The sequence below is a fragment of the Dreissena polymorpha genome, chromosome 1, assembly GCF_020536995.1.
Source record: "Dreissena polymorpha isolate Duluth1 chromosome 1, UMN_Dpol_1.0, whole genome shotgun sequence".
Lineage (NCBI taxonomy): Eukaryota > Metazoa > Mollusca > Bivalvia > Myida > Dreissenidae > Dreissena > Dreissena polymorpha.
Genome location: NC_068355.1, coordinates 4,796,861 through 4,824,335, shown reverse-complemented (window position 1 = coordinate 4,824,335; position 27,475 = coordinate 4,796,861). Strand labels below are relative to the sequence as shown.

At 37.5% G+C, this 27,475-nt stretch overlaps 1 protein-coding gene across 1 annotated transcript; it reads right to left on the bottom strand.

The window, feature by feature from the left end:
- Positions 1-292: 292 nt before the first annotated feature.
- LOC127869105 (pyruvate dehydrogenase E1 component subunit beta, mitochondrial-like) lies at positions 293-25,607 on the bottom strand. Its single transcript, XM_052411434.1, has 12 exons — positions 25,502-25,607; positions 24,001-24,060; positions 23,237-23,347; positions 21,806-21,868; positions 18,959-18,994; positions 16,322-16,384; positions 15,243-15,287; positions 14,717-14,894; positions 12,660-12,770; positions 5,907-5,998; positions 1,425-1,566; positions 293-1,182 (listed from the first exon to the last, which is right to left on the bottom strand). The coding sequence occupies exons 1-12, from the start codon at positions 25,532-25,534 to the stop codon at positions 1,034-1,036; spliced, it is 1,083 nt and encodes a 360-aa protein (XP_052267394.1). The 5' UTR covers positions 25,535-25,607; the 3' UTR covers positions 293-1,033.
- Positions 25,608-27,475: the final 1,868 nt, after the last annotated feature.

Genomic DNA, 27,475 nt, shown 5'->3' with positions numbered 1-27,475 from the left:
GCAACTATTCTTATACTTTCTTTAAAATGACATTGTAACACGACAAATTAAAAACAACTCCGTTAGTTTAAACATATTTAGCTTAACTCGATGGTGTTGAAAATCAGTGGGTATATAGAGAGGCTCCCTAGAGTCCGTTTACTGGGAAAACCCAGTACTGAGTGTGAGTGTCTTTAGAAGATAATGTGAATGTTCCCGGGAAAGGGGCTTCAACTCTGGTCATCTGAGGCACAATTTCAAATGTACCACTACCACGCTGTCAATAGATATATGACTACAACAACAAAACACACAGTGTATAACATTTATTCATTAACAAACTAAATACATAGAATATCAGAAGCTCTTAAATATTCAGACACTTCCTAGGCTTTGAAACAAACAAGGTTCTACATCTTATTAAGTTGCATTACAGGATTCCGGCCTGCTACCTACAAAGTGCGTCTTTACCTTTCATCTCAAAAGAAAAGAAAAATTATGTGTATATTTCATTGAACAAAAACTGTTTGTTAGAAACTGAAAAACAATGTACAAATGAAAAAAACAACTTAGTTTGTATAATTTTATGTCATGAAAAAACTTACTTTCACTATAGACATACACAAAGGTTACCCAAACAGTGTTATTATCTAATTGTTTATTTAACAAAACGTTAATTAAACTTGTAAGTAGGAAAAACGCACCTACTCTATGGGAAAATGGTTGAGTTCAATTTTCTAAAAACATGATTCTAAAGAGATACTTTAGGAAACACAGATCTACAGCATACAAAAAAGTCTCACTACCAACTTCTCAAACAAAACCCTGTCAATAAATAGACAAATATGTTCTAAATTACATCGATCCCAAAACATGTTCCAAGGTATTTTATATCAGTGAAGCTTCTGATACCCCAGAATTTACTAACCGAATACGGATACCCCACAACTACTACCGAATAATATATTTTTGTCATCGAGTATTTCATGATAATAATTCGTCCACATTGCTTTATCACAACTCTTTCATCCAGGGTGGCTAATATTCACCACCATTACTTAATATTGAGGACTTTTTTAACAGATCTAGTAACGTTGATGGGATGTGGTAGAGCATGATCCTCCAGTAGTTTGGCGTACGGCATGGGTACATCTGCACCGGTCACTCTTATAATAGGGGCATCCAGGTAGTTGAAGGCTGGACCTGAAAGAATGATAGGGAAAGATATGCTGAAGAAAGGATTTCATGAGCAAAAACAAGTTATGTGGTTGGCCGGGTATCAAACCCAGGATTAATAATGAAGTAATGATGGACCGATGATAAAAGCCCCTCCCACTCACTTAAAACAACACAGGCTACAATCTCTGCCCCCTAATCTGTCCAGGAACTTACTTTCAATGACATGGGCTACAATCTCTGCCCCCCTACTCCGTTCTGTGACTTACTTTCAATTACACGGGCAACAATCTCGGCCCCAATGCCACTCTGTGGCCAGCCACCCTCCACTGTCACCAGATGATGTGTCTTCATCACTGATTTGAAGATTGTCTCATCATCCATTGGTCGGATTGTGCGCAGGTTGATAACCTGTAATATTTTTATTTTATTTTATGCTTTCCTGTGGTTTAAAGAGAAATATCAATGAAATAAAACTGATATTTCACTGTTGCAAACAGTGAAAAATATCGACATTTTTCACAGATTTACTGTGAAATGACATCATTTTGTTCGACAAAATGACAACATTATTTTCAGCAAAATTCTCCAGTTAAACTCTTTTACAATTTAAATAAACTGTGAAAAAAAGCATAAAATAAAAAAAAAATTGTGTGATTTGGTGGAATAGCGATTTTAATTCACGTGTGATCATAAGAAATATATATTTTTACTTGTGGCTGTGCCACTTGTGAAAATATTATTTTTATGATCACTCGTGAAATAAAATCGATATTCCACGGAATCCAACAAATATCCTCTATATAATTGTTTTTGGGGTTAAAATGAATATGAAAATAAAATATATAATTATTTTCTCCAACAAGACCACCATGACAGGCTGTCAAGTGACCTTTTTTCAAAAAGTAGGAAAAAATAGGAACTACTTTTGCAAGAAAAGTAGGAAAAAAGTAGGAAAAAGTAGGAACTTTTCCCTCAAAAGTAGGAATACATAATACTTATTTTTTAGACACAGGTCCAGGAAACATAGCTTGAAACAGAGCAGGAGTGCCATCACATGTTCTGTATGGATACCCACTTGAAGCTACCTTAAGGGCCCAGAAGATTTCAGCCTTTTGTACCTGTTCCTTGTGTGATGGATGTACTTGCATACAGATAGATTTATCCCCACAACCCTGAGAGCTGCTTGGCTTTTGGGCACTTCCAAACAAACGCTTTTGTGAATTATCATGCATGTATTTCATGTTTTCCTTGTGTTTTTATCCATCTGCATGACTTATAAGTTGATTAGCACCAGAATTACTACAAGATGGACTTCATTCAGACAGTACAATATCTTGCAAACTCATTGCCGGTATCTCTCTTGCACCATGATCCCAGTGTTTTTCCACTGTTGTCCAACTTTTCCATCCATGAAGGGTTAAACTTTGTTTTCCCACTAGGAATTTTAGCACTTATAGTGTATCTATGATAATTAAGTTTCAAGCAAAGCTACCCTGATAAAGAAGTATACATGTAATTAGATGCTGTTCATTTTGGTGTATCATCAAATAAGTGGTTAGAGGTCTTCTGTGTATCGATATAAAAATGGTAATTATATTGTGCATGTTATATCCTTAAGCAGAAGACCAAATTTATTTAGTTATCACCAACTTGTTGTACAAGATTAATACTAGTATATAAAGCAGTGTCAATGCTCTGCTACAGCTACATTGTGAAACCTTTAAATTGACAATAGGGTGCAGTTATAATGACTTAAGTTACATTCAAAATGACTGGTCATTGCAGAGCAGATTATGCAACTGGAGATAGGACCTTATCACCTGACATCTTTTATGACAGCATTGATTGGGCAATGAAACAGTTGCACTACATTGTTTATTCCAGTTTCAAATAATGGCTTTTACATTATTGATGACTTTGCGGGAGTGTAATAATGCCGTTTAATAATTTTAATACTTCGCTTTAACACCTTGAAGTTACCTCACTAGCAATGGCATCATTAGACAAGAATTGTGTTTGTCCGAAACACAATGCCCACTATTGCGCAGCTTTGAAATAAAATTTCAATATATCATTTGGCAGGTTTAGAAATTATCTCCCTTTAAAAGCTTATTACTTCCCTTGGATTGTATTTTTTAACTTTTGACCTTGAAGGATGACCTTCACCTTTCACCACTCAGAATGTGCAGCTTCATGAGATACACATGCATGCCAAATATCAAGTTGCTATCTTCAATATTGCAAAAGTTATGGCCCATATTAAAGTTTTCGGACGGACACACACACACAGACAGACAGACAAACGGACTGACAGTACAACTGCAATATGCCACCCCACTGGGAGCATAAAAATGTATCAGGGCATTTAGGCTCTGTGCATTTATCTTTAATTACTAAACATGATGTACATATGATATCAATAGAACATCATATCCGTTGTCATGTAATACAGAATTTATTACATTATATTTGTAAATGATGAAAACTCGGCAAAGCATCAGTTTTATCTTTTTTCCAATAACTTGTCTAATAAAATCCATATTAAATAACCACTCATACAATACATGTATCTCTATATCTCTACATTCCAAACAGCAATATCATGTAAACATGCATAAGGTTTGGTCAAATTGTTGTCAATGGAAACAAAATAAAACTGGAGTAAACACTGGGTTCCCTCAGCTCTTGCATCACTGGGAACTGTGTAAGGTAGTGAAGTCTGCAGTGTACAAATGCTAAGGAAGTAAACAAGGCACTATTGTTACTTCAAAAAAAAAAACTTGTCAATAATTTTAAAAGTTACATAAGAAATAAATATTTATGCTCCTGAAGAGGTGCTAGCATGGGTTGTCAGGTCTCATCTAGATGAATGCACATTAACAGGGATACAGTCATGCCATAGATTCATTCATCCTGCAAGTTTACTAAATTAACTCTTTAAAAAAAAAATTCTCCATTGAAAATGAAAAAGTAGGAATAGTAGGAAGATTTGGTAAAAAAATAGGAAAAAGTAGGATCCTGATGAAAAAGTAGGAAACAGTAGGAAAAAGTAGGAAAAAGTATGACCGCTTGACAGCCTGCCATGAGGATCCTTGAACACTGAGACACTGTAGCTTAGTGGTATAAAAAATGTGAACATATCTTGCCATAAAAGTCTGAATAAAACATTTTACATCACCATAATACTGTTGTCAATTTTGACCCCAGTGGCATCATTTGAACAAACTAAGTAGAGGGCCACTATCTGATGTGAAATACAAATACATGTATTGCACCTCTTGAGTAAGTCCTCACTGAATTTATTTTTGAGTTCACATTAAAATGCGACACCTAGGACTTGACCATATTTTACCACAGGGCCATTGTTTAAGGACCATCCAATGTTACATGCTAAATTTCAAAGCAAAGGGGCAGACACGCTTTTAAAAGTTATGTTGCTATATGCCCATATTAAAGGGGGCCTTTTCACAAATTTTGGCATGTATTGAAGCTTGCTATTAAATGCGTTATATTGATAAATTTAAATATAAGACCTAAAAATCTTCAGTAAAATGAACAATAATACAATTAAAACAAGAGTGCCAAACTGTCACAAGATACGCCCGTTTGAAGGTTTTGGACAACTTGATAACTTTACCATGACCCATATTTGAACTTGACCTACATATCATCTAGACACAACTTCTGACCAAATTTGGTGAAGATCAGATGAAAACTACTTCAATTAGAGAACGAACACCATGCTAAATGCTTGAAATGCACTAAGTGACCTCGTGATCTAGTTTTTGACCCGGCATGACCCATATTTGAACTTGACCAAGATATTGTCTAGACACAACTTGTGGCCAAATTTGGTGAAGATTGGATGAAAACTACTTCAATTAGAGAGCGGACACCATGCTAAATGCTTGAAATGCACTGAGTGACCCTGTGACCTAGTTTTTGACCCTGCATGACCCATATTCGAACTTGACCTAGATATTTTCTAGATACAACCTCTGACCAAGTATGGTGATTATCGGATGAAAACTACTTCTATTACAGAGCGCACACCATGCTAAATGCTTGAAATGCACGTAGTGACCCCGTGACCTAGTTTTTGACCCAGCATGACCCATATTAACTCGAACTAGATATTGTCCAAAAAAAACTACTTCAATTAGAGAGTGGAAACCATGCTAAATGCTTGAAATGCAGGAAACTGCTGTGGACGCCACCCGCCCGCCGCCAAGGTGAAACTATAATACGTCACTTTTTTTAAAACGGGCGTATAAAAAGGAAAAAAAAAGTAACCCTCAACAGGGCTCGAACCACTGACCCCTGGAGTCCTGGAGTAAAAAGTCTCCCGCTTAGACCACTCGACCATCAGTGCTAATGCTATGAGCGGATGTAGTTTTTACTTATATAAGCAATCCTCGTAGTTTCCCAAAATATAACGACAACAACAGAACTTTCCAAATAATTATTATTGTTTGCGTTGCAACGCTTTATAATTTTCCCGTTTTCAAATCGTCAAAAGATGCATATAACGGATATTTTAGAGCATGGTAAATGTTCAGCATTATTATTTCCTCACAAATAGCATAACTATAACAAAAATGTGCGAATCTGAAACAACTTTTTTTAATTTTGTCAATTTACCAAAACGTGAAAAGGCCCCTTTAAAGGTGTGATCTCTGGAGCATGTTCAGCTTTGATCCAGATTTGTACAAATATACCCAGCAAATAAACCTGTCCTCATTTCTCACCTCACATTCAACACCAATCCCTGCCAACTCGTTGGCTGCATCCAGACATGTACCAACAAACTTGGAGTGGGACACCAGTGTGATATGCTTCCCTGAAACATGTACAGGACTTACTTATAGTCTGCACAGGCTAATTTGAGCGCCAATTTCCGCCTGAACTGGATTTCCATTAAAAGGAGACTTCCTTTGAACAAACATTTAATAAAAGTGGAATGCCTTATCCCTAATAAGCCTGTGTTGACTGCATTAAGCACTTGTCACAAGCATGCAATGGCTAGATTCAAGGGTGACTGCATTAAGCACTTGTCACAAGCATGCAATGGCTAGATTCAAGGGTACATTGACTGTTGACTGCATTAAGCACTTGTCACAAGCATGCAATGGCTAGATTCAAGGGTGACTGCATTAAGCACTTGTCACAAGCATGCAATGGCTAGATTCAAGGGTACATTGACTGCATTAAGCACTTGTCACAAGCATGCTATGGCTAGATTCAAGGGTGACTGCATTAAGCACTTGTCACAAGCATGCAATGGCTAGATTCAAGGGTGACTGCATTAAGCACTTGTCACAAGCATGCAATGGCTAGATTCAAGGGTACATTGACTGTTGACTGCATTAAGCACTTGTCACAAGCATGCAATGGCTAGATTCAAGGGTGACTGCATTAAGCACTTGTCACAAGCATGCAATGGCTAGATTCAAGGGTACATTGACTGCATTAAGCACTTGTCACAAGCATGCAATGGCTAGATTCAAGGGTGACTGCATTAAGCACTTGTCACAAGCATGCAATGGCTAGATTCAAGGGTGACTGCATTAAGCACTTGTCACAAGCATGCAATGGCTAGATTCAAGGGTACATTGACTGCATTAAGCACTTGTCACAAGCATGCAATGGCTAGATTCAAGGGTACATTGACTGTTGACTGCATTAAGCACTTGTCACAAGCATGCAATGGCTAGATTCAAGGGTGACTGCATTAAGCACTTGTCACAAGCATGCTATGGCTAGATTCAAGGGTGACTGCATTAAGCACTTGTCACAAGCATGCTATGGCTAGATTCAAGGGTGACTGCATTAAGCACTTGTCACAAGCATGCAATGGCTAGATTCAAGGGTACATTGACTGCATTAAGCACTTGTCACAAGCATGCAATGGCTAGATTCAAGGGTACATTGACTGTTGACTGCATTAAGCACTTGTCACAAGCATGCAATAGCTAGATTCAAGGGTGACTGCATTAAGCACTTGTCACAAGCATGCAATGGCTAGATTCAAGGGTGACTGCATTAAGCACTTGTCACAAGCATGCAATGGCTAGATTCAAGGGTACATTGACTGTTGACTGCATTAAGCACTTGTCACAAGCATGCTATGGCTAGATTCAAGGGTACATTGACTGCATTAAGCACTTGTCACAAGCATGCAATGGCTAGATTCAAGGGTGACTGCATTAAGCACTTGTCACAAGCATGCAATGGCTAGATTCAAGGGTACATTGACTGTTGACTGCATTAAGCACTTGTCACAAGCATGCTATGGCTAGATTCAAGGGTACATTGACTGCATTAAGCACTTGTCACAAGCATGCAATGGCTAGATTCAAGGGTGACTGCATTAAGCACTTGTCACAAGCATGCAATGGCTAGATTCAAGGGTGACTGCATTAAGCACTTGTCACAAGCATGCAATGGCTAGATTCAAGGGTGACTGCATTAAGCACTTGTCACAAGCATGCAGTGGCTAGATTCAAGGGTACATTGACTGCATTAAGCACTTGTCACAAGCATGCAATGGCTAGATTCAAGGGTGACTGCATTAAGCACTTGTCACAAGCATGCAATGGCTAGATTCAAGGGTGACTGCATAAAGCACTTGTCACAAGCATGCTATGGCTAGATTCAAGGGTACATTGACTGCATTAAGCACTTGTCACAAGCATGCAATGGCTAGATTCAATGGTACATTGACTGCATTAAGCACTTGTCACAAGCATGCAATGGCTAGATTCAAGGGTACATTGACTGCATTAAGCACTTGTCACAAGCATGCAATGGCTAGATTCAAGGGTGACTGCATTAAGCACTTGTCACAAGCATGCAATGGCTAGATTCAAGGGTGACTGCATAAAGCACTTGTCACAAGCATGCTATGGCTAGATTCAAGGGTGACTGCATTAAGCACTTGTCACAAGCATGCAATGGCTAGATTCAAGGGTACATTGACTTCATTAAGCACTTGTCACAAGCATGCAATGGCTAGATTCAAGGGTGACTGCATTAAGCACTTGTCACAAGCATGCAATGGCTAGATTCAAGGGTACATTGACTGCATTAAGCACTTGTCACAAGCATGCTATGGCTAGATTCAAGGGTGACTGCATTAAGCACTTGTCACAAGCATGCTATGGCTAGATTCAAGGGTGACTGCATTAAGCACTTGTCACAAGCATGCTATGGCTAGATTCAAGGGTACATTGACTGCATTAAGCACTTGTCACAAGCATGCAATGGCTAGATTCAAGGGTGACTGCATTAAGCACTTGTCACAAGCATGCTATGGCTAGATTCAAGGGTGACTGCATTAAGCACTTGTCACAAGCATGCAATGGCTAGATTCAAGGGTGACTGCATTAAGCACTTGTCACAAGCATGCTATGGCTAGATTCAAGGGTGACTGCATTAAGCACTTGTCACAAGCATGCTATGGCTAGATTCAAGGGTGACTGCATTAAGCACTTGTCACAAGCATGCAATGGCTAGATTCAAGGGTACATTGACTGCATTAAGCACTTGTCACAAGCATGCAATGGCTAGATTCAAGGGTGACTGCATTAAGCACTTGTCACAAGCATGCAATGGCTAGATTCAAGGGTGACTGCATTAAGCACTTGTCACAAGCATGCAATGGCTAGATTCAAGGGTGACTGCATAAAGCACTTGTCACAAGCATGCTATGGCTAGATTCAAGGGTGACTGCATTAAGCACTTGTCACAAGCATGCAATGGCTAGATTCAAGGGTACATTGACTTCATTAAGCACTTGTCACAAGCATGCAATGGCTAGATTCAAGGGTGACTGCATTAAGCACTTGTCACAAGCATGCAATGGCTAGATTCAAGGGTACATTGACTGCATTAAGCACTTGTCACAAGCATGCTATGGCTAGATTCAAGGGTGACTGCATTAAGCACTTGTCACAAGCATGCTATGGCTAGATTCAAGGGTGACTGCATTAAGCACTTGTCACAAGCATGCTATGGCTAGATTCAAGGGTACATTGACTGCATTAAGCACTTGTCACAAGCATGCAATGGCTAGATTCAAGGGTGACTGCATTAAGCACTTGTCACAAGCATGCTATGGCTAGATTCAAGGGTGACTGCATTAAGCACTTGTCACAAGCATGCAATGGCTAGATTCAAGGGTGACTGCATTAAGCACTTGTCACAAGCATGCTATGGCTAGATTCAAGGGTGACTGCATTAAGCACTTGTCACAAGCATGCTATGGCTAGATTCAAGGGTGACTGCATTAAGCACTTGTCACAAGCATGCAATGGCTAGATTCAAGGGTACATTGACTGCATTAAGCACTTGTCACAAGCATGCAATGGCTAGATTCAAGGGTGACTGCATTAAGCACTTGTCACAAGCATGCAATGGCTAGATTCAAGGGTGACTGCATAAAGCACTTGTCACAAGCATGCTATGGCTAGATTTAAGGGTACATTGACTGCATTAAGCACTTGTCACAAGCATGCAATGGCTAGATTCAAGGGTACATTGACTGCATTAAGCACTTGTCACAAGCATGCTATGGCTAGATTCAAGGGTACATTGACTGCATTAAGCACTTGTCACAAGTATGCTATGGCTAGATTCAAGGGTACATTGACTGCATTAAGCACTTGTCACAAGCATGCAATGGCTAGATTCAAGGGTGACTGCATTAAGCACTTGTCACAAGCATGCAATGGCTAGATTCAAGGGTGACTGCATTAAGCACTTGTCACAAGCATGCTATGGCTAGATTCAAGGGTGACTGCATTAAGCACTTGTCACAAGCATGCTATGGCTAGATTCAAGGGTGACTGCATTAAGCACTTGTCACAAGCATGCTATGGCTAGATTCAAGGGTGACTGCATTAAGCACTTGTCACAAGCATGCAATGGCTAGATTCAAGGGTGACTGCATTAAGCACTTGTCACAAGCATGCTATGGCTAGATTCAAGGGTGACTGCATTAAGCACTTGTCACAAGCATGCTATGGCTAGATTCAAGGGTGACTGCATTAAGCACTTGTCACAAGCATGCTATGGCTAGATTCAAGGGTACATTGACTGCATTAAGCACTTGTCACAAGCATGCAATGGCTAGATTCAAGGGTGACTGCATTAAGCACTTGTCACAAGCATGCAATGGCTAGATTCAAGGGTGACTGCATTAAGCACTTGTCACAAGCATGCAATGGCTAGATTCAAGGGTACATTGACTGCATTAAGCACTTGTCACAAGTATGCTATGGCTAGATTCAAGGGTACATTGACTGCATTAAGCACTTGTCACAAGCATGCAATGGCTAGATTCAAGGGTACATTGACTGCATTAAGCACTTGTCACAAGCATGCTATGGCTAGATTCAAGGGTACATTGACTGCATTAAGCACTTGTCACAAGTATGCTATGGCTAGATTCAAGGGTACATTGACTGCATTAAGCACTTGTCACAAGCATGCAATGGCTAGATTCAAGGGTGACTGCATTAAGCACTTGTCACAAGCATGCAATGGCTAGATTCAAGGGTGACTGCATTAAGCACTTGTCACAAGCATGCTATGGCTAGATTCAAGGGTACATTGACTGCATTTAGCACTTGTCACAAGTATGCTATGGCTAGATTCAAGGGTACATTGACTGCATTAAGCACTTGTCACAAGCATGCAATGGCTAGATTCAAGGGTGACTGCATTAAGCACTTGTCACAAGCATGCAATGGCTAGATTCAAGGGTGACTGCATTAAGCACTTGTCACAAGCATGATATGGCTAGATTCAAGGGTACATTGACTGCATTAAGCACTTGTCACAAGCATGCAATGGCTAGATTCAAGGGTGACTGCATTAAGCACTTGTCACAAGCATGCAATGGCTAGATTCAAGGGTGACTGCATTAAGCACTTGTCACAAGCATGCTATGGCTAGATTCAAGGGTACATTGACTGCATTAAGCACTTGTCACAAGTATGCTATGGCTAGATTCAAGGGTACATTGACTGCATTAAGCACTTGTCACAAGCATGCAATGGCTAGATTCAAGGGTGACTGCATTAAGCACTTGTCACAAGCATGCAATGGCTAGATTCAAGGGTGACTGCATTAAGCACTTGTCACAAGCATGCTATGGCTAGATTCAAGGGTACATTGACTGCATTAAGCACTTGTCACAAGCATGCAATGGCTAGATTCAAGGGTGACTGCATTAAGCACTTGTCACAAGCATGCTATGGCTAGATTCAAGGGTGACTGCATTAAGCACTTGTCACAAGCATGCAATGGCTAGATTCAAGGGTACATTGACTGCATTAAGCACTTGTCACAAGAATGCTATGGCTAGATTCAAGGGTGACTGCATTAAGCACTTGTCACAAGCATGCTATGGCTAGATTCAAGGGTGACTGCATTAAGCACTTGTCACAAGCATGCTATGGCTAGATTCAAGGGTACATTGACTGCATTAAGCACTTGTCACAAGCATGCTATGGCTAGATTCAAGGGTACATTGACTGCATTAAGCACTTGTCACAAGCATGCAATGGCTAGATTCAAGGGTGACTGCATTAAGCACTTGTTACAAGCATGCAATGGCTAGATTCAAGGGTACATTGACTGCATTAAGCACTTGTCACAAGCATGCAATGGCTAGATTCAAGGGTGACTGCATTAAGCACTTGTCACAAGCATGCAATGGCTAGATTCAAGGGTACATTGACTGCATTAAGCACTTGTCACAAGCATGCTATGGCTAGATTCAAGGGTGACTGCATTAAGCACTTGTCACAAGCATGCTATGGCTAGATTCAAGGGTACATTGACTGCATTAAGCACTTGTCACAAGCATGCTATGGCTAGATTCAAGGGTGACTGCATTAAGCACTTGTCACAAGCATGCTATGGCTAGATTCAAGGGTACATTGACTTAGGAATAAGTGAATCAATTGTTTCTTGCATATCTACACTTTATGGCAAAGACATTGTTGAAGTTTCAATTTAATTGCTTGAGATGTGTTGAAAAAGCTTCTCCACAAACATTTGCTGATAGACAGTCTGACGCACAAACCACCAACAGACATTGTTAATTTATTCCCGAATACAGGTCCATTCAAATTCCTGTAAGCTATGTAGGGTTACAGGTCATACTTTAAGTGGTATAAACAACTTGTCACTCAAATCTTAAATAATGTCTGGATACAGTGATTTTGATGACAGGGCCATTGTGTGAGTTATAACAACGGCTAGAAGATGCCAGACTTGGAGTGAAAGTGATGCTGAAGCAGAACTGGTAAATGTCGATAGACTTTCTTCATATGATGTATTGAAATTAGCATATTTCTCAATTTGAATAATGTCAGTTTACTTCTGTTTTTTCTTACTAAATAGTATGTTTTCACTTGTAACTCAAGCACATTTTTACTCGTCTCAGGCTGCTGATAAACTCAAAACCTGGTATCCACACAGAGTAGCCTTACCTGCTCGCTCTATTTTGGCCTTTCCGATGGGAATGAGGAAGTCTTTGTCCAAGGCCTGGTCTGACATCTCAAACTGCACACCGTACATGATCTCATTCTCCAGGCAGACAACTGAAACATAAAGGCAGGGTACCGTACATGATCTCATTCTCCAGGCACACAACTGAAACATAAAGGCAGGGTACCATACATGATCTCATTCTCCAGGCACACAACTGAAACATAAAGGCAGGGTACCGTACATGATCTCATTCTCCAGGCACACAACTGAAACATGAAGGCAGGGTACTGTACATGATCTCATTCTCCAGGCAGACAACTGAAACATAAAGGCAGGGTATCATACATGATCTCATTCTCCAGGCACACAACTGAAACATAAAGGCAGGGTACCGTACATGATCTCATTCTCCAGGCAGACAACTGAAACATAAAGGCAGGGTACCATACATGATCTCATTCTCCAGGCACACAACTGAAACATAAAGGCAGGGTATCGTACATGATCTCATTCTCAAGACACACAAGTGAAATAGGAAGGCAGGGTACCCTACATGATCTCATTCTCCAGGCAGACAACTGAAACATAAAGGCAGGGTACTATACATGATCTCATTATCCAGGCACACAACAGAAATAGGAAGGCAGGGAACCATACATGATTTCATTCTCCAGGCACACAACTTAACTAGGAAGGCAGAGTACCGTACATGATCTCATTCTCTAGGCACACCACTGAAATAGGAAGCAGAGTAGACAGCTTCCTTTATTTAGACCTCGTGCTGGGTAAACTGGGCTTAATGCAAGTGCATTATGTGTTATCCCAGATTAGCATGTGTAGTCTGCACTTTTCGCATTTATTGGACTTTTGCTGATGAGCGCCTTCTTTGAATGAAAAATACCATAAAACCCTGAAGTGTCGTCTCTGATAAGTAAGTGCGGACTGCACAGGCTAATCATGGACGATACTTTACATACATGCATGAAGCCAATTTTTTCCAGACTTTGATTTATATAAAATATTAGTTTCAAGCCTTTAAAAAGGGATTGCTATTAGCAGGGGCCCTCTAGCAAATGGACCCTAAAATTGTCTCGAGGGGACGAAGAATGTCTGAGAAAACTCATAATTATGTTCTCTGCACACAAAGTATTGAAAGAACAAGGACAGGCAACCAAAGCTACATTGTTAGTTTAAATTAACCCAGCTTTTAGGAAATTCATCACAGTCACCTGCGTTTGTATGAATTTTCTGTAAGTAACTGACAACTGCCCTAAATGTATCAGGGTTTGGGTAGAGAATGGCCAAACAAATTATTTCATGATCTTCACAATTTATGTAGCTGGGATAGGAACAGAACCAGTGATCTCGCGCTTTTGTAAAGCTGGCCCCTCTGGTATCTATCAGCCTTTAAATAAGAGAGCCATATGGGGTTTCCCTGGGACCACAAGAAATTGAGTAGTGGGTGTTAAGGTTTCACAATAGATTTAACAGGAAAACTATCCCATCACATGGGAGGTAAATGTTGACAAAGCACTACAGACAAAAGGCGATCGCAAAATCTCACCATCACTTTAGGTGAGCTAAAAATTATTATCCTATCTATTCAATTTCAAAACCCTGTGACCTTAACCCCTTGACCCATTAATATCAAAATCAATAGACATCTTTCTATTCTCCCAAATAACCAGCATAACTATTTGGATGATTGTAAGTTAAAGCTTTATCAAGATATTGTGCGGAATCTAAATGATCTATGGATCAACCATCCAACTGACTCAGTGATGTGTGCAAAGCCACAGGTGTTGGGCACGTGGCCAATTCACTGAAACACTATCAATATGTCATAAAACAACATTTTTCATGCCCAACACCTGTGTGCAAAGCAACATACCACGTTCAATTTGCTAAAAATTTGTTTGCATTCCTCAATTCACATAATATACAGGGTACATGCAGACATGACATTGATATAAATCAATGCAATTGAAAGGAAACCTCAATATTTCCTATTTGCCCACACAATGTCCAAAATCAGTGGGAGCAGTGAATACTATACCTGGGTTTGGGTCCCTGATGGCAGACTTGAGGAGGCCCTTGCAGTCCTCACTGGAGTAGGGGGAGACGACCTTGAGTCCAGGACAGTGGCTGTACCAGGCTGCGAAACACTGGGAATGCTGGGCCGCCACACCTAGCGCTGCGCCGTTAGGGCCACGGAACACGATCGGAACAGGAACCTGAGAATAGGCACAATTCAGTAGCATAACTACATGTGAAGGCACTTCGATTTTGTTTATAGAAATTTTATTCTTTTTTTAATTTTCAGTAGGATGAGCGTCAAGATCTTTTGGTTTTAATTGAAACAGAATGGTTTTAGAACAAGAAATAGCCCATTAGTATTTGTTATGGGGAAAAGGCTGAAAATAAGAAGCTTCATTTGATGAGAAGTAACTTGCGGTTTTAAATAAAATGTAACTTTTCAAGGGACTACAAATGTGTGAAAATACGTATCTAAGTGGTAAAGGATTAAAGACCCTTGGGACAAGCCTCTATGTATGATTCTATGTGATCACGTGTATACTCACAGTTCCAGCTGACATGTAGTAGGTTTTAGCTGCCGAGTTAATAACCTGAAATAACATTATTTAAAAACAATATCATGTTAATTAAATTTGATGGCTTCTAGAATTATTTTGTGTTTGAAAACAACAAAACTTGCCCTTGCAAAGTAATTGTGCATTTAATATTTTAGAAGTTAATTTAAGTCGTAATACAAAATTACAATATTATATAAAAAGTTTACTCTTGCTACAGCACACACATTTAGCACACACCTATATGAGGTTCATGTAAGAAAAAAGTTGGCAACAGTTAAAATTGCTAATTTTCTACTTTACAATAGACATAAAACACGTCTGTGTAATATGTAGTAGTTTGACAAAACATCACACAGATAATGCAATATTTCAGGTATATCACACAGATAATGCAATATTTCAGGTATGTCACATGGATAATGCAATATTTCAGGTATGTCATACAGATGATGCAATATTTCAGGTGTGTCAAACCGATAATGCAATATTTCAGGTATATCACACAGATAATGCAATATTTCAGGTATGTCACATGAATAATGCAATATTTCAGGTATGTCACACAGATAATGCAATATTTCAGGTGTGTCAAACCGATAATGCAATATTTCAGGTATATCACACAGATAATGCAATATTTCAGGTATGTCACATGGACAATGCAATATTTCAGGTATGTCACACAGATAATGCAATATTTCAGGTATGTCACACAGATAATGCAATATTTCAGGTATGTCACACAGATAATGCAATATTTCAGGTATATCACACAGATAATGCAATATTTCCGGTATGTCACATGGATAATGCAATATTTCAGATATGTCACACAGATAATGCAATATTTGAGGCGTGTCAAACCGATAATGCAATATTTCAGTTTTATCACACAGATAATGCAATATTTCAGGTATGTCACATGGATAATGCAATATTTCAGGTATGTAACACAGATAATGCAATATTTCAGGTGTCACACACAGATAATGCAATATTTCAGGTATATCACACAGATAATGCAATATTTCAGGTATGTCACTGGATAATGCAATAACATTTCTTACATGATCTATAGCCTGCATAGAGAAGTTGAAAGTCATAAATTCACAGATTGGTCGAAGACCTGCCTGAAAAATACATCAAAACAGATATACAAGCATCATTCTGTGACAGCTGGGCTAAATGCATGTGCAAAAAGTGTTGTGAACAGTGCACAGGCTTATCAGGGACAACACTTTGGGACTAAAATGGTGTTTTTGTTAAGAGACTTTCTTTAAATCAGAAATTCCATAAAGCTGAAAGTGTAGTCCCTGTGCAGAATGCTCATCTGGAATGACATTTAGTTTAAATGCATAAAGCCCAGTTTTTCCAGAACACAGGCATTTAAGGCATGTCCTAAGAAACACCAGTTTCCACACATGCATAAAATGCCAACACAACTGAGCCCATAGACAGGCTAATCCAGGACATATTATGCTTGTATGGTGTTTTCTGTTTCCAGGAAGTCTGTTCTGCAGACTCTTTAGGATGTTCAAGATTATCTGAGACGACGCTTAATGCAAAGCATTTAAGGTGGTCCATTACAGAAAAAATAAAACACATATTTATCAATTATTACAACATAACAATGCTGTATAGTCAGCACTTATTAATTACAATTATAATCTCGCGTTCCGGATCCGGACATATATTTCGTGATACCGATCTGTGCATTTAGCTGTAATAATGTCTCGTTAATCCGGATGCTTCCCAACATGGGGCTTAATCGACCCCCGCCGAATAAACAAAAGCGCATTCACCGAGGCGTGAAGTATTGTTGATTTAGGCTTAATGGCCAACCTGTCGTTTAAACAAAAGCGCGATCACCGAGGCGTGAAATATTACTTTGTTTAGGAGTGAAAGCTAATACGCGTGACTAAACATGATTCGACTCCGACTTTACTTAAACTTAAATTGGTGTCGGCATTACACAATGCATCTTAAATGACACACTTGGTGTTTGATTTTCTTTAATGTCTTTAATGAACTGAACACGCGACCAATTAAGACGCTGATTACAATGCGTAGGAACAGGAATGATGAGTGTTCTTCAAGACTTCTTGAAAAGTTGTGCTAGGATTATTTAAACAATCCGTTAAAAACTTGTCGCTATGTTTTTTAACATGTCGCTATTTTAATCATGTATTTACAATAGTACATAAACAGTTATACATAATACTTATATAAAGGGAACATATTTTTTTCGGTTTTGTCGGTCCTAGACCGATTGGGGTCATGAAAGACCGAATGAAAATCCCAAACAGTCGGTCCGATTCTGTTAGCTAACTGTTAGCTTAAATTCCCGAGTCATGAAGTCGATTACACAGTGCACATGCTAACACACCCTCATTTCATTCTGATCACGATTATGTGTGATAAACCATTCGCTGCAGTCTCTAAACCGGTAAGGACAAGTTTATTGCACGTCAGCCGACTAGTATCAGAGTATGACCCCAAGCAGCGAAGATTCGCGCGGTTGTGTATTAGTCATGCGCGAATAACCCCGTGTCAATATCAATCGATAATTTCACTGGCTTATACCTTGCACACTAATTGGTCCGTAATGTGTACTCGTCCACGATAAAATCGTTGAGTTACTTCGGAGATGAAAACCTCGATGTTATCCTCGTGGAAATTGTGCATTTCATGTATGATACAGTAAACTTCCATATAAACAAAGAAGAAAATCTGATATTCTGCGATAATTATACACTGAGAGCACGCGCTGTAACTTGACAAAACGTGCCGATACATTTTCCACCAGCGTAATAATCCGGCAATAAATGTTAATGTCGCGGATCTGATCGACAGTAAAGCCAAAAGTTTTTTTTATGGGCGGAACTTGTCTTCACATAAAAAAGTACACAAGAAAAATAATATAAATTGTATAAATCTTTATTAAATATCGTGTTAGAAACAAAATAATTCGTGTACATTATTGTTTGTTGTTGAATAACCCACGACCGGAAGTTTAGATGCGTGGTTTCAAATCACTCGTGCTTTAATCCTTCCGCATCTTTACTATCGGCCGTGGGTTATTGGACACCAAACTATATAACGTACACGAATTATTTCTTAACTATTTGGTTTTGTTATTGTCAGTAGCCAACATACGCACAGACATTTGTTTGGTTCAGTGCATGTTTGTAAGCTATTATCGAGTCGACAACGATTTAAAACATCGGTATTGACTAACACAGATTACTAATAATGACAACGATGAAAAAGTCAGATCAAACAGCACACGAAACAACAAGAAATAGCAAATGATAAAACCAATTGAGAAGACTCGTATGTTCCGTTTAAAAAAACGCCTAAGGGAATTTAACTTGTACATTTATGATACCACCCTCATGAATGGCAAAATCAATGGCATATATTTAAACGTAATTTGTCATGATTTCGGATATAAATTTTCGGACACTTTTTTCCCCATTTGAATCCAGACCGATTGATGTTGCGGGAAAATATAATCCCTGCTTATATATATATTATATGTTATCACTGAATTATGAAATTTTAATTACAAATATAAAGTAAACTTTTGCATAATTATGATTATAGTCGACTTTTGAATTAAAATGATTACAGCCAAGATCTGAATTACAACAAACATTTTAATCAAAATGATTACAGCCACAACGTTCAGTATGTCAACTTACCATGGCTGCACCGACCGCTATTCCTGCATAGCCCATCTGAAACATTGATCAACAAGTATGTTATGAGCCTCACTTAGGAAAAGGGTTTAATGCTAGTCCGTAATGTGTCGTCCCACATTAGCCTGTGCAGCCCACACAGGCTAATCAGAGACAACACTTTCTGCTCGAATGTTGTTTTTCGTTTGTTAAAAGAAGTCTCTACTTAGCAAATATTCAGTTTAGACGGAAAATGCGTTCTCTGATTAGCCGGTGAGGACTGCACACACTGTAAGGACTGAGACACACTGTAAGTACTAAGCACTTGCATTAAACCCTGTTTTCACAGAGCAAGGCTCTTATAATTAACTTGCTTAATGTGTGAAAGTCAGTTTGATAAACGTTAATAGAAATCATACTTTTAAAAGTCTTTTTCATGGTTATTCTTTTGCAAACAATCCCACGTAGGACAAGAGCTTGTCACAGTAGTGCCAAATCCCCGCCGAAATGTGTTTGCTTGTATGACAACATTTGTTTTAGTGAGTAGAATAATATTTGTAAAAACAAATAAAGGGAGACAATTCATTATGCTCCGGACAAAAAATTTACTTTGAAATTAAATAAAGGGATATAATTCAAACACTTAAGTAGATAGAGTTATGGTTCTTAGTCACTGCACTTCTCCTACTTGCCATCTGTTTAAGTTTGAAGTTTCAAGTAAATCCCTTCAGTAGATTTAGAGTTATGCTCCGGACAAAAATTTACTTTAAAATTATATAAAAGGAGAGATAATTCAAAAACTAAGGCAGATATAGTTATGGTTCTTGGTCACTGCACCTCTCCTAGTTGCCATATGTTTATATTTCAATTTTTAAGTAAATCCCTTTAGTAGCTTTAGAGTTGTGCTCCGGACAAAATTTACTTTAAAGTTATATAAAAGGGGAGATAATTCAAAAACTAAGGTGGAAAGAGTTATGGTTCTTAGTCACTGCACTTTTCCTACTTGCCATCTATTTATATTTCAAGTTTCAAGTAAATCCCTTCAGTAGATTTAGAGTTATGCTCCGGACAAAAATTTACTTAAAAATCATATAAAAGGCGAGATAATTCAAAAAGTAAGGTAGAAAGAGTTGTGGTTCTTGGTCACTGCACTTCTCCTACTTGCCATCTGTTTATATTTCAAATTTCAAGTAAATCCCTATAGTATATTTAGAGTAATGCTCCAGACAAAAATTTACTTTAAAGTTATATAAAAGGGGAGATAATTCAAAAACTAAGGTAGATAGTTATGGTACTTGGTCACTGCACTTCTCCTAGTTGCCATCTGTTCATATTCTAAGTTATAAGTAAATCCATTGAATAGATTTGGAGTTAGTCTCCAGACAAAGTTTCAGCCGGACGGACAGACGGATGGACAGACGGACAGGACCAATTACTATATCCCCTCCGAATGTTTTTTCGGTGGGGATAAAAATACCCAACTCCCCTTACTGGGTTTTAAACAAAATATTCTTACTAAATAGATCTTTTAGATTAAAGAACTATTTGCAAAGCAATCTTCAAAATGAGGAAACCTGCTGAAAGTAAGAGAAATTACAACCCCTGCTTTTAAATTTACTTTTTGAGCATTTAATGAATTTCAAAGATAGAATTTTCACAAATAAATAATTCAATAATTTGGTTACGTTTCATGTTTACCTTAACCACTATTATAAGTAAAACACAAATTAACTTTTAAATAATGACTTCAGTAGAAACAGATATATGAAGATGTTGCACTTTTAAAGTAACCAAATATCCTAACCAACTTTAAAGAACACAAAAGAGGCATAATTCTGCTAAATTGCAGGTCAGATCAATTTAATTTGGTCAGTTACCTCACAAAATTACCCCTAACACATTTGTTAAATTTTAATAATTGTAGTAGAAACAGTGAAAAGGCGTTGTTGCAAGTTAACCTTACCCACTTTTAAAATTAAAATAAGGGGCATAATCCAGCTAAATTGCAGGTCAGAGACGTGGTACTTGGTCAGAGACCTCAAACGAATATCATGAACACATGTGTGAAGTTTCAGTTGAATACCTGTTGCAGAAACAGTGATATGGAGATATTACATGCTTACTTAACCCTTTCCCACTCAGAAGCAAAGTGAAAATGGTTATGTGCAAACAGCATAAAACAAGAAAAGCCTGCGAGTAACGCGCAGCCTCGCAGTCTGTTCAGGTTTTAAGTTGTTTGCTGCTTGTCAGTATCAAATAGTTGGAAATGAAGCCTTTAAAACTTGAATCTAGTAAGAAAGGTCTTTCATTAAATTTAGCTTTCTAGGGGACTAAAAAAGCTTCAAATAAGTATCTAAGTGGTAAATGGTTAACCGGGCCATTTCAATGACACTGACATCAACCATCACCCTATGAATAGTCAGTCAATTATATTGAAGATTTTAAGAATGCACGCACTCATACACATACACACACACATTAAACTACCATAACAGGGATGGCAAAATGTAATTGTCCATGCAAGGGCTCAACCAAAATGTCATTAGATAGTTTATTATGGTGGTTAATGGGGGTATAGTAGAAATTTTACATTACTGAAAACTATGATCCAAGGACATTTCAACAATAGACTCTATGTTCTAATTTAATATTTTTTTTACTTGTTGATCTTTGCCCAAATTTCAGCTGCAAAACTCTGAAATCTAACTAACTTATTCTGATGACTTAATACAGACAGATAGATCAAAGGCCTCAAGCATAGCAAAGCACATTTACTAAAAGCGTTAATTTAAGCTGCCATGTAATAGAGCGATTGTCCTTGGTTTTGCCGCAAGACAAGCTAAGAGTGAAACCTGGCAGTGAACTTATTACCTCTGTGATAGGAGTGTCCTTTATCCTGGAATTGCCGTATTTCCTCCAGAGATTCTTTGACACCTGAAAACAGCAGAACAAATATGTTGGTGTGTTTAAATTGTTTACAGCTGTCAAAATGATTTCCGTTTTATCACTGTGGTCAATTAACCTTAATTCGTTTTCACACTCATTAATGGACTGATGACAACAGACCACATGATATCCTAAAAGCTTCCCATGAGCGTAATGTGTTCAGGTGAGCTAATACAACACAAACATTATTTTATTACTTTGACCCTTTCCCTATCAGAAGCAAGTGAAAATGGCTTTTGAAACCAGCATTAAAACCAGAACAGTCTGCCAGTAACTTGCAGTCTGTTCAGGTTTTATGCTGTTTGCTGCTAATCAGTATCTAAGGGTTTGAAAGAGCCCCTTTAAAAGTTTTATCTAGGAAGAAAGGTCTTTAATTAAATTTAACTTTATAAGGGACTACAAATGCATAAAGATATGTTTCTTAGTGGTAAAGGGTTAAAAGGTAGGTATTAATTTCAATGCTTTCCTGCTTTCAATATACTTATAAGATGAAGAAGTTTTCCATGTAATGTGTTTTTGAATTTACACTGTCTCAAGACAATTGGAGATTGTCTACAAGTAAAAATATGTTTAAATGTTTTCTTCAGCCTTATACATGTAAACACATTACTGCATACCATATTCTACATAATCTGAATGTAGCTTCCCAGCTAACAGATAGACATCATCAATATAAAGAAAACTTCAGATGCTCTAGCAGTATTGCATTCTTATTATACCCAATTTCGTGGTCCTTTATTAAGGCAAGTGACCAATTGCAAAAACAGTACGGCACAACACGAAACAACAAATGCTTATGTAGAATAAAGCTGAGGTCACCACCTTGGAAAGGTCAATGCGAAGCACTGGGGATTGAAACTGATTTTAGAGCACAACCTCACACTTGGTCCAGAAATATTCATGATACATGTAAGTGTAAATAAAATTTTACCTCAAAACTCTCCATTACACTTGTTGAGCTACCTAACAAGGCTCCCCCAATACCCTGGCTAAAAGAAGTATTGCCAAACTGATAGAGCAATATAAAGATGCATCTTATTTTCTTAACACATATTGTTTTATTTGAAGCAGTTTGCAGATAACAATTTTGGGGAAAATCGTTATGGCGGGAAAATGCCCTAATTGGGCATTTTTTCTTGTTTTTTTTAAAAGAGCCTAGCCTTCCATTCTAATGAATAATTCAACAACAAATTTGTGAAATAGGAATATATTTACCAAATAAACAGTAAAGAAAATTGCAACATTTAACAAAATCTTGGTGAAAAGGGACTTAATTAAGCCTCTATTAAAGATGGAAGAAATCCCCAGGACTACCATACTCATGGAATTTCATAATGGGCTCTGTTTCTAAGCTACCTTATAGGCTCCATCGTATTCCGCCACCTCTTCTCCCATCAGGAAAACCTTTGGGTCCCTGGCAATCTCCTCATCCATGGCCATGTTGAGAGAATCTCGCACCGTCATGCTCTGAAGCATAAAGTTACAGATGCTAAAAATAGCACTGATAACAAACAAACAAGAAAACAATGTAGGAGAATCGGCCTGTTACATAAACAAGCACCATTTTGCTTTTCTGTTTGTTTAATATGTGTTATTTTTAGCAGGATCAGGCTTTACATTAATTTTCTAGAAAGAAAATTCATTTCTGTGTTAAGTAAGACCGAGGTCATGGAAATCCCTCCACAAATTGATGTAGTAATGATGTTTTTACTATTTAATATCATAGCCACACCCTAACCACCTGTGATTTCAAGTTATTTTCAGTAAAATCTTGACTTATTTGGTCCTAGGTGCCTAGGGATAAATGTCAACTGTGGGGTTAGGGTTAGGTTTATTCCAACCGTCAAGGTTTGTTAACAGAGGCCGAATAATCGCACATGCATTTTAACCAATTGAAATTAAAGTTAAGCCCATAGTTTTCACATGTATCCTTCATTGACAAGTTGAAATAGCAACTGGTCAATAATTGAAATTAAGTCCCACGAGCTAAAGCACTTTTCTATCAACTAAGTACAAATAGATGTTTATTGTCTTCATAAGTCCTTGCATCAATTTGCATCCTAAGTCCAAATAGATATAGTAGTTTAGATAACTCTCTATCTTAAAGACCTCATACTCACCTGTGCCTTGCATGACGCTGTTGTGCTCAAACTTCGCCGACATCCAGTCAATGCCTTTGGCTACAGCCAGTCATAAACAACAATTGGAATTACATAAAAGTGAATTTTCGTTCTTTCAGGGTATACTACTAAGAAAAAGGATTATTAATAATCCTTTACGATGCTGTCTGGTAATCTTGCGCAGTTAAGGGTCAATTGGTTTAAAAACATGATCTTTTATAAATTGACAACATAATACATGTATCTAAATTTATTATGGAAATAATAAATTCATGTGCTTATTAACACAAACATATCTGATTAATTCAGTGAAGAACTGTCCCATTTGATTTCAAAACAAACATGACTCACCTCATTTTCAAACTATCACAGTGTCTGGTAATCTTGCGCACTTTCTGTAATGACCTCGTTTAGGCAATTATTGTAGACATAAGTTGTCCAATTATTGACAAAAAAACATTCCAGAAAAATATTTTTAAAATCAGTTTGTAAAACCATTGAAATTAAATGTGGATTTCTAGTGCAGTTTTTGTTCACTACTAATCAACAAATAATATAGTCACTAGTAATAGTGTACAACAAAAGTACCGGTATGCGTGAATTTTTTTTTTTATGCATAACAGGTTTGATTTTATCCCGATCATGTTTCCATAGTTTACAGAAAATATCAAAACTAGGCCATTGCGCATGCGGAGATCATACCAAATTGGTTTGACAGAATGGCGGGAAATAATGACTACGGGAAATAATGGACTTTGTCGGTCTGATGCGATATATTTTCATGGCCAAAAATACCATAACTGATCGGATATTGTGCAATGGAATGCTAAATTACACGTTGGATTTATGAATTCTTAATTTAACTATGAAAACGCTAAAGACTGCAGGGAATTTGTGATTCATTTCGAAAGTTTCGTAAGTGGGCCAGTGTTTACGATGTATAGGGATCACGCAACCGGTGTTTAAATGTAGTGATCAAATTTTATTTTGCATGGAATATGTACCTTTTAAATCCGTTAATTATTAACAAATGTGAAATTCCATAGTGCATCACTAAAGAAAACCATTTGTCGTCTGCGAGATTCGCAAGTGCGAAGTGCCCAAGATTACCGGACGCGCAAGATTACCGGACTTAATTGTAGTTAATTTTTGGAATGGTCCTTGAATTTAAGCTGAAGTATCTTATTTGTGTTGAATATGGTTGATGCAAAGTAAGTTCACCTTTTGATTTAAATGACCAATTCATATAGATCAGGCTGCTACTCAAACATGACATAAGTAAAAAAAATAACCCATACATTAAATCCAATAATACTTTAGTTACGATCACTTGTGGTTACAAAACATTGTACATTTTACTGACAAGCAGCTAAACGTATATATTATCATGTATCTTGCTTCATAATTGAATAATGTTCTTGATATAAACGTGTCAAAGATATTTAAATTAACGATTTTAATATAAAATGACACAAATGAAGATGTATAAATAAATAAATACCGATATGAGCCTCCTCAAGTTCAAGGCTGCCATTTTGGATCGACCTTACTCGGTGTGTAGAAATACCGAATTATCCGTTAATACCAGAATCCCCCGAAATCCTCCGAAATATTAATTATTTATCAAAATACTGCGGACATTTAGATAAAATACTGCATAATACACTGAATTCACTGATAAAATATTGTGTTTTTTTTACCAAGTTTGGAAGTGACAAACTAAAATATAAACATTATTATGGGATTCCGAGTATGAATTCACAGTGCATAGTTCATAGTGCAAAGCACTGTCAGGCACCGAATTTCCCACTGTAAAGACCTTCAAGTGTCAAAAAATAATCTAGCAGCTTTTTGATATTAAAAAGCAGTGGTACAGACACAAACTTAACAACAATATCCCACCAACTATATATGCGTAGACATTATAATTTATGTAGAAATAATTAAATAAGGTTAATTATTATTATTATTATAACGATACTACTATTATTATTATTATTATTATTATTAAGAAATGTTCGAAAATGCAACAGCTAGTACTTATGGTAACAGATCATAGAACGCATTTCGAGTTCTTAGAATGTCCAGTTCTACCGAACAAGTGATAGTAGTCCAAGGTAACAGGTCTATATGAGGCCTAGCTGTTATAGAGTCTGTAAACTGTGACAAAACGCAACTGCAATTTACGACTGACGGACGTGGACAACTTGACCAATCTGTCTACTTCCGACTAGGCATATATACACATCACCCACATACAATATACTCAACACAATCCACCTCAGATCACCCGTTTCACAAGTTTCAGGGCACATTAAGGTCTCATTTGCAATCGTGCACTGATTTATTTGGATAAAAAACTTCTTTTGCGAATACCCCGACAGCCGGGGTAAATTTGACCTACATTGGCTTAATTTTAAATTACTTTCCCCTGAAAGGTCACAGGGGCATGTCGATTCTTAATGACGTCGTGAAGACGCAGGAACGATCTCTAAATTACAACACACAAAGTCCAGTCCAAACAAACAAGTGGCAGTACTCCATGAACCACATGTATGTCAAACATTACACGTATGTGCTTTGTAAACACATGTTCCATCGACACAGTGTCTGTTCTTCTGAGAAACTGTTCTTTACAAACAAATAGCGAACATCCAAAGAATAAGGTGTCATATTACACCCACATCTAAACTATGGTATTGGCTGTTTTGCATGATACATCGTTGATATTAGACGCTATTACGGTAATCCATGAATCTATAGTATAATACACTTCGTTGTAACATTTGAAGTATTTCAGAATACAGGGTCTAAACAAGTCGACTTTCTCTATTTCGCATAAATCAAGCAAACTTTATGTAAAATTTAATTGGTCACGATCTGCTTGTCGTTAAGTAAAGGCAAATGTCTACAAGTCCATTCTATATACCATTTAAAATGGGTGTATCGGGGTCATGATGAGTTATTGAATTCACTTTACATTAATATATAGCCATACGCAAGCATGATCTACATACACCAGCCTTATGTAGTTTGGGTTTTTAATCTGTAAATGTACGATTTTAATTTATTATTATTGCATTATGTATACATAATATAGTGTTTGTATATTAAACGAGATGCATCATAGCTTTTAAAAATTGACCAACAATCGCAGATTTAAGCACTAAATCGTCTGCTGATCCAGAGTGCAAAAATCGCACAGAACAAAAATGTTTACGTCATCAGTTCACGTGGTACACTGTTCGTACTCCATGATTACCAAAGACCTCACGGGAATTAAAGTATATCCGACTTTTGCAAAGCATACAGTGCAATTTTGTTTGAATAAGCACTGGATGATATTTACCGAAAATTTCAGCCAAAAAATGAATATCTTTCAAACAAAAATATCATTAAAACGAAGCTGACTTATTTATGATTATTATTTGAAAAATGTTAATTTATTTTTAAACTATATTTCATGTAGATGCCA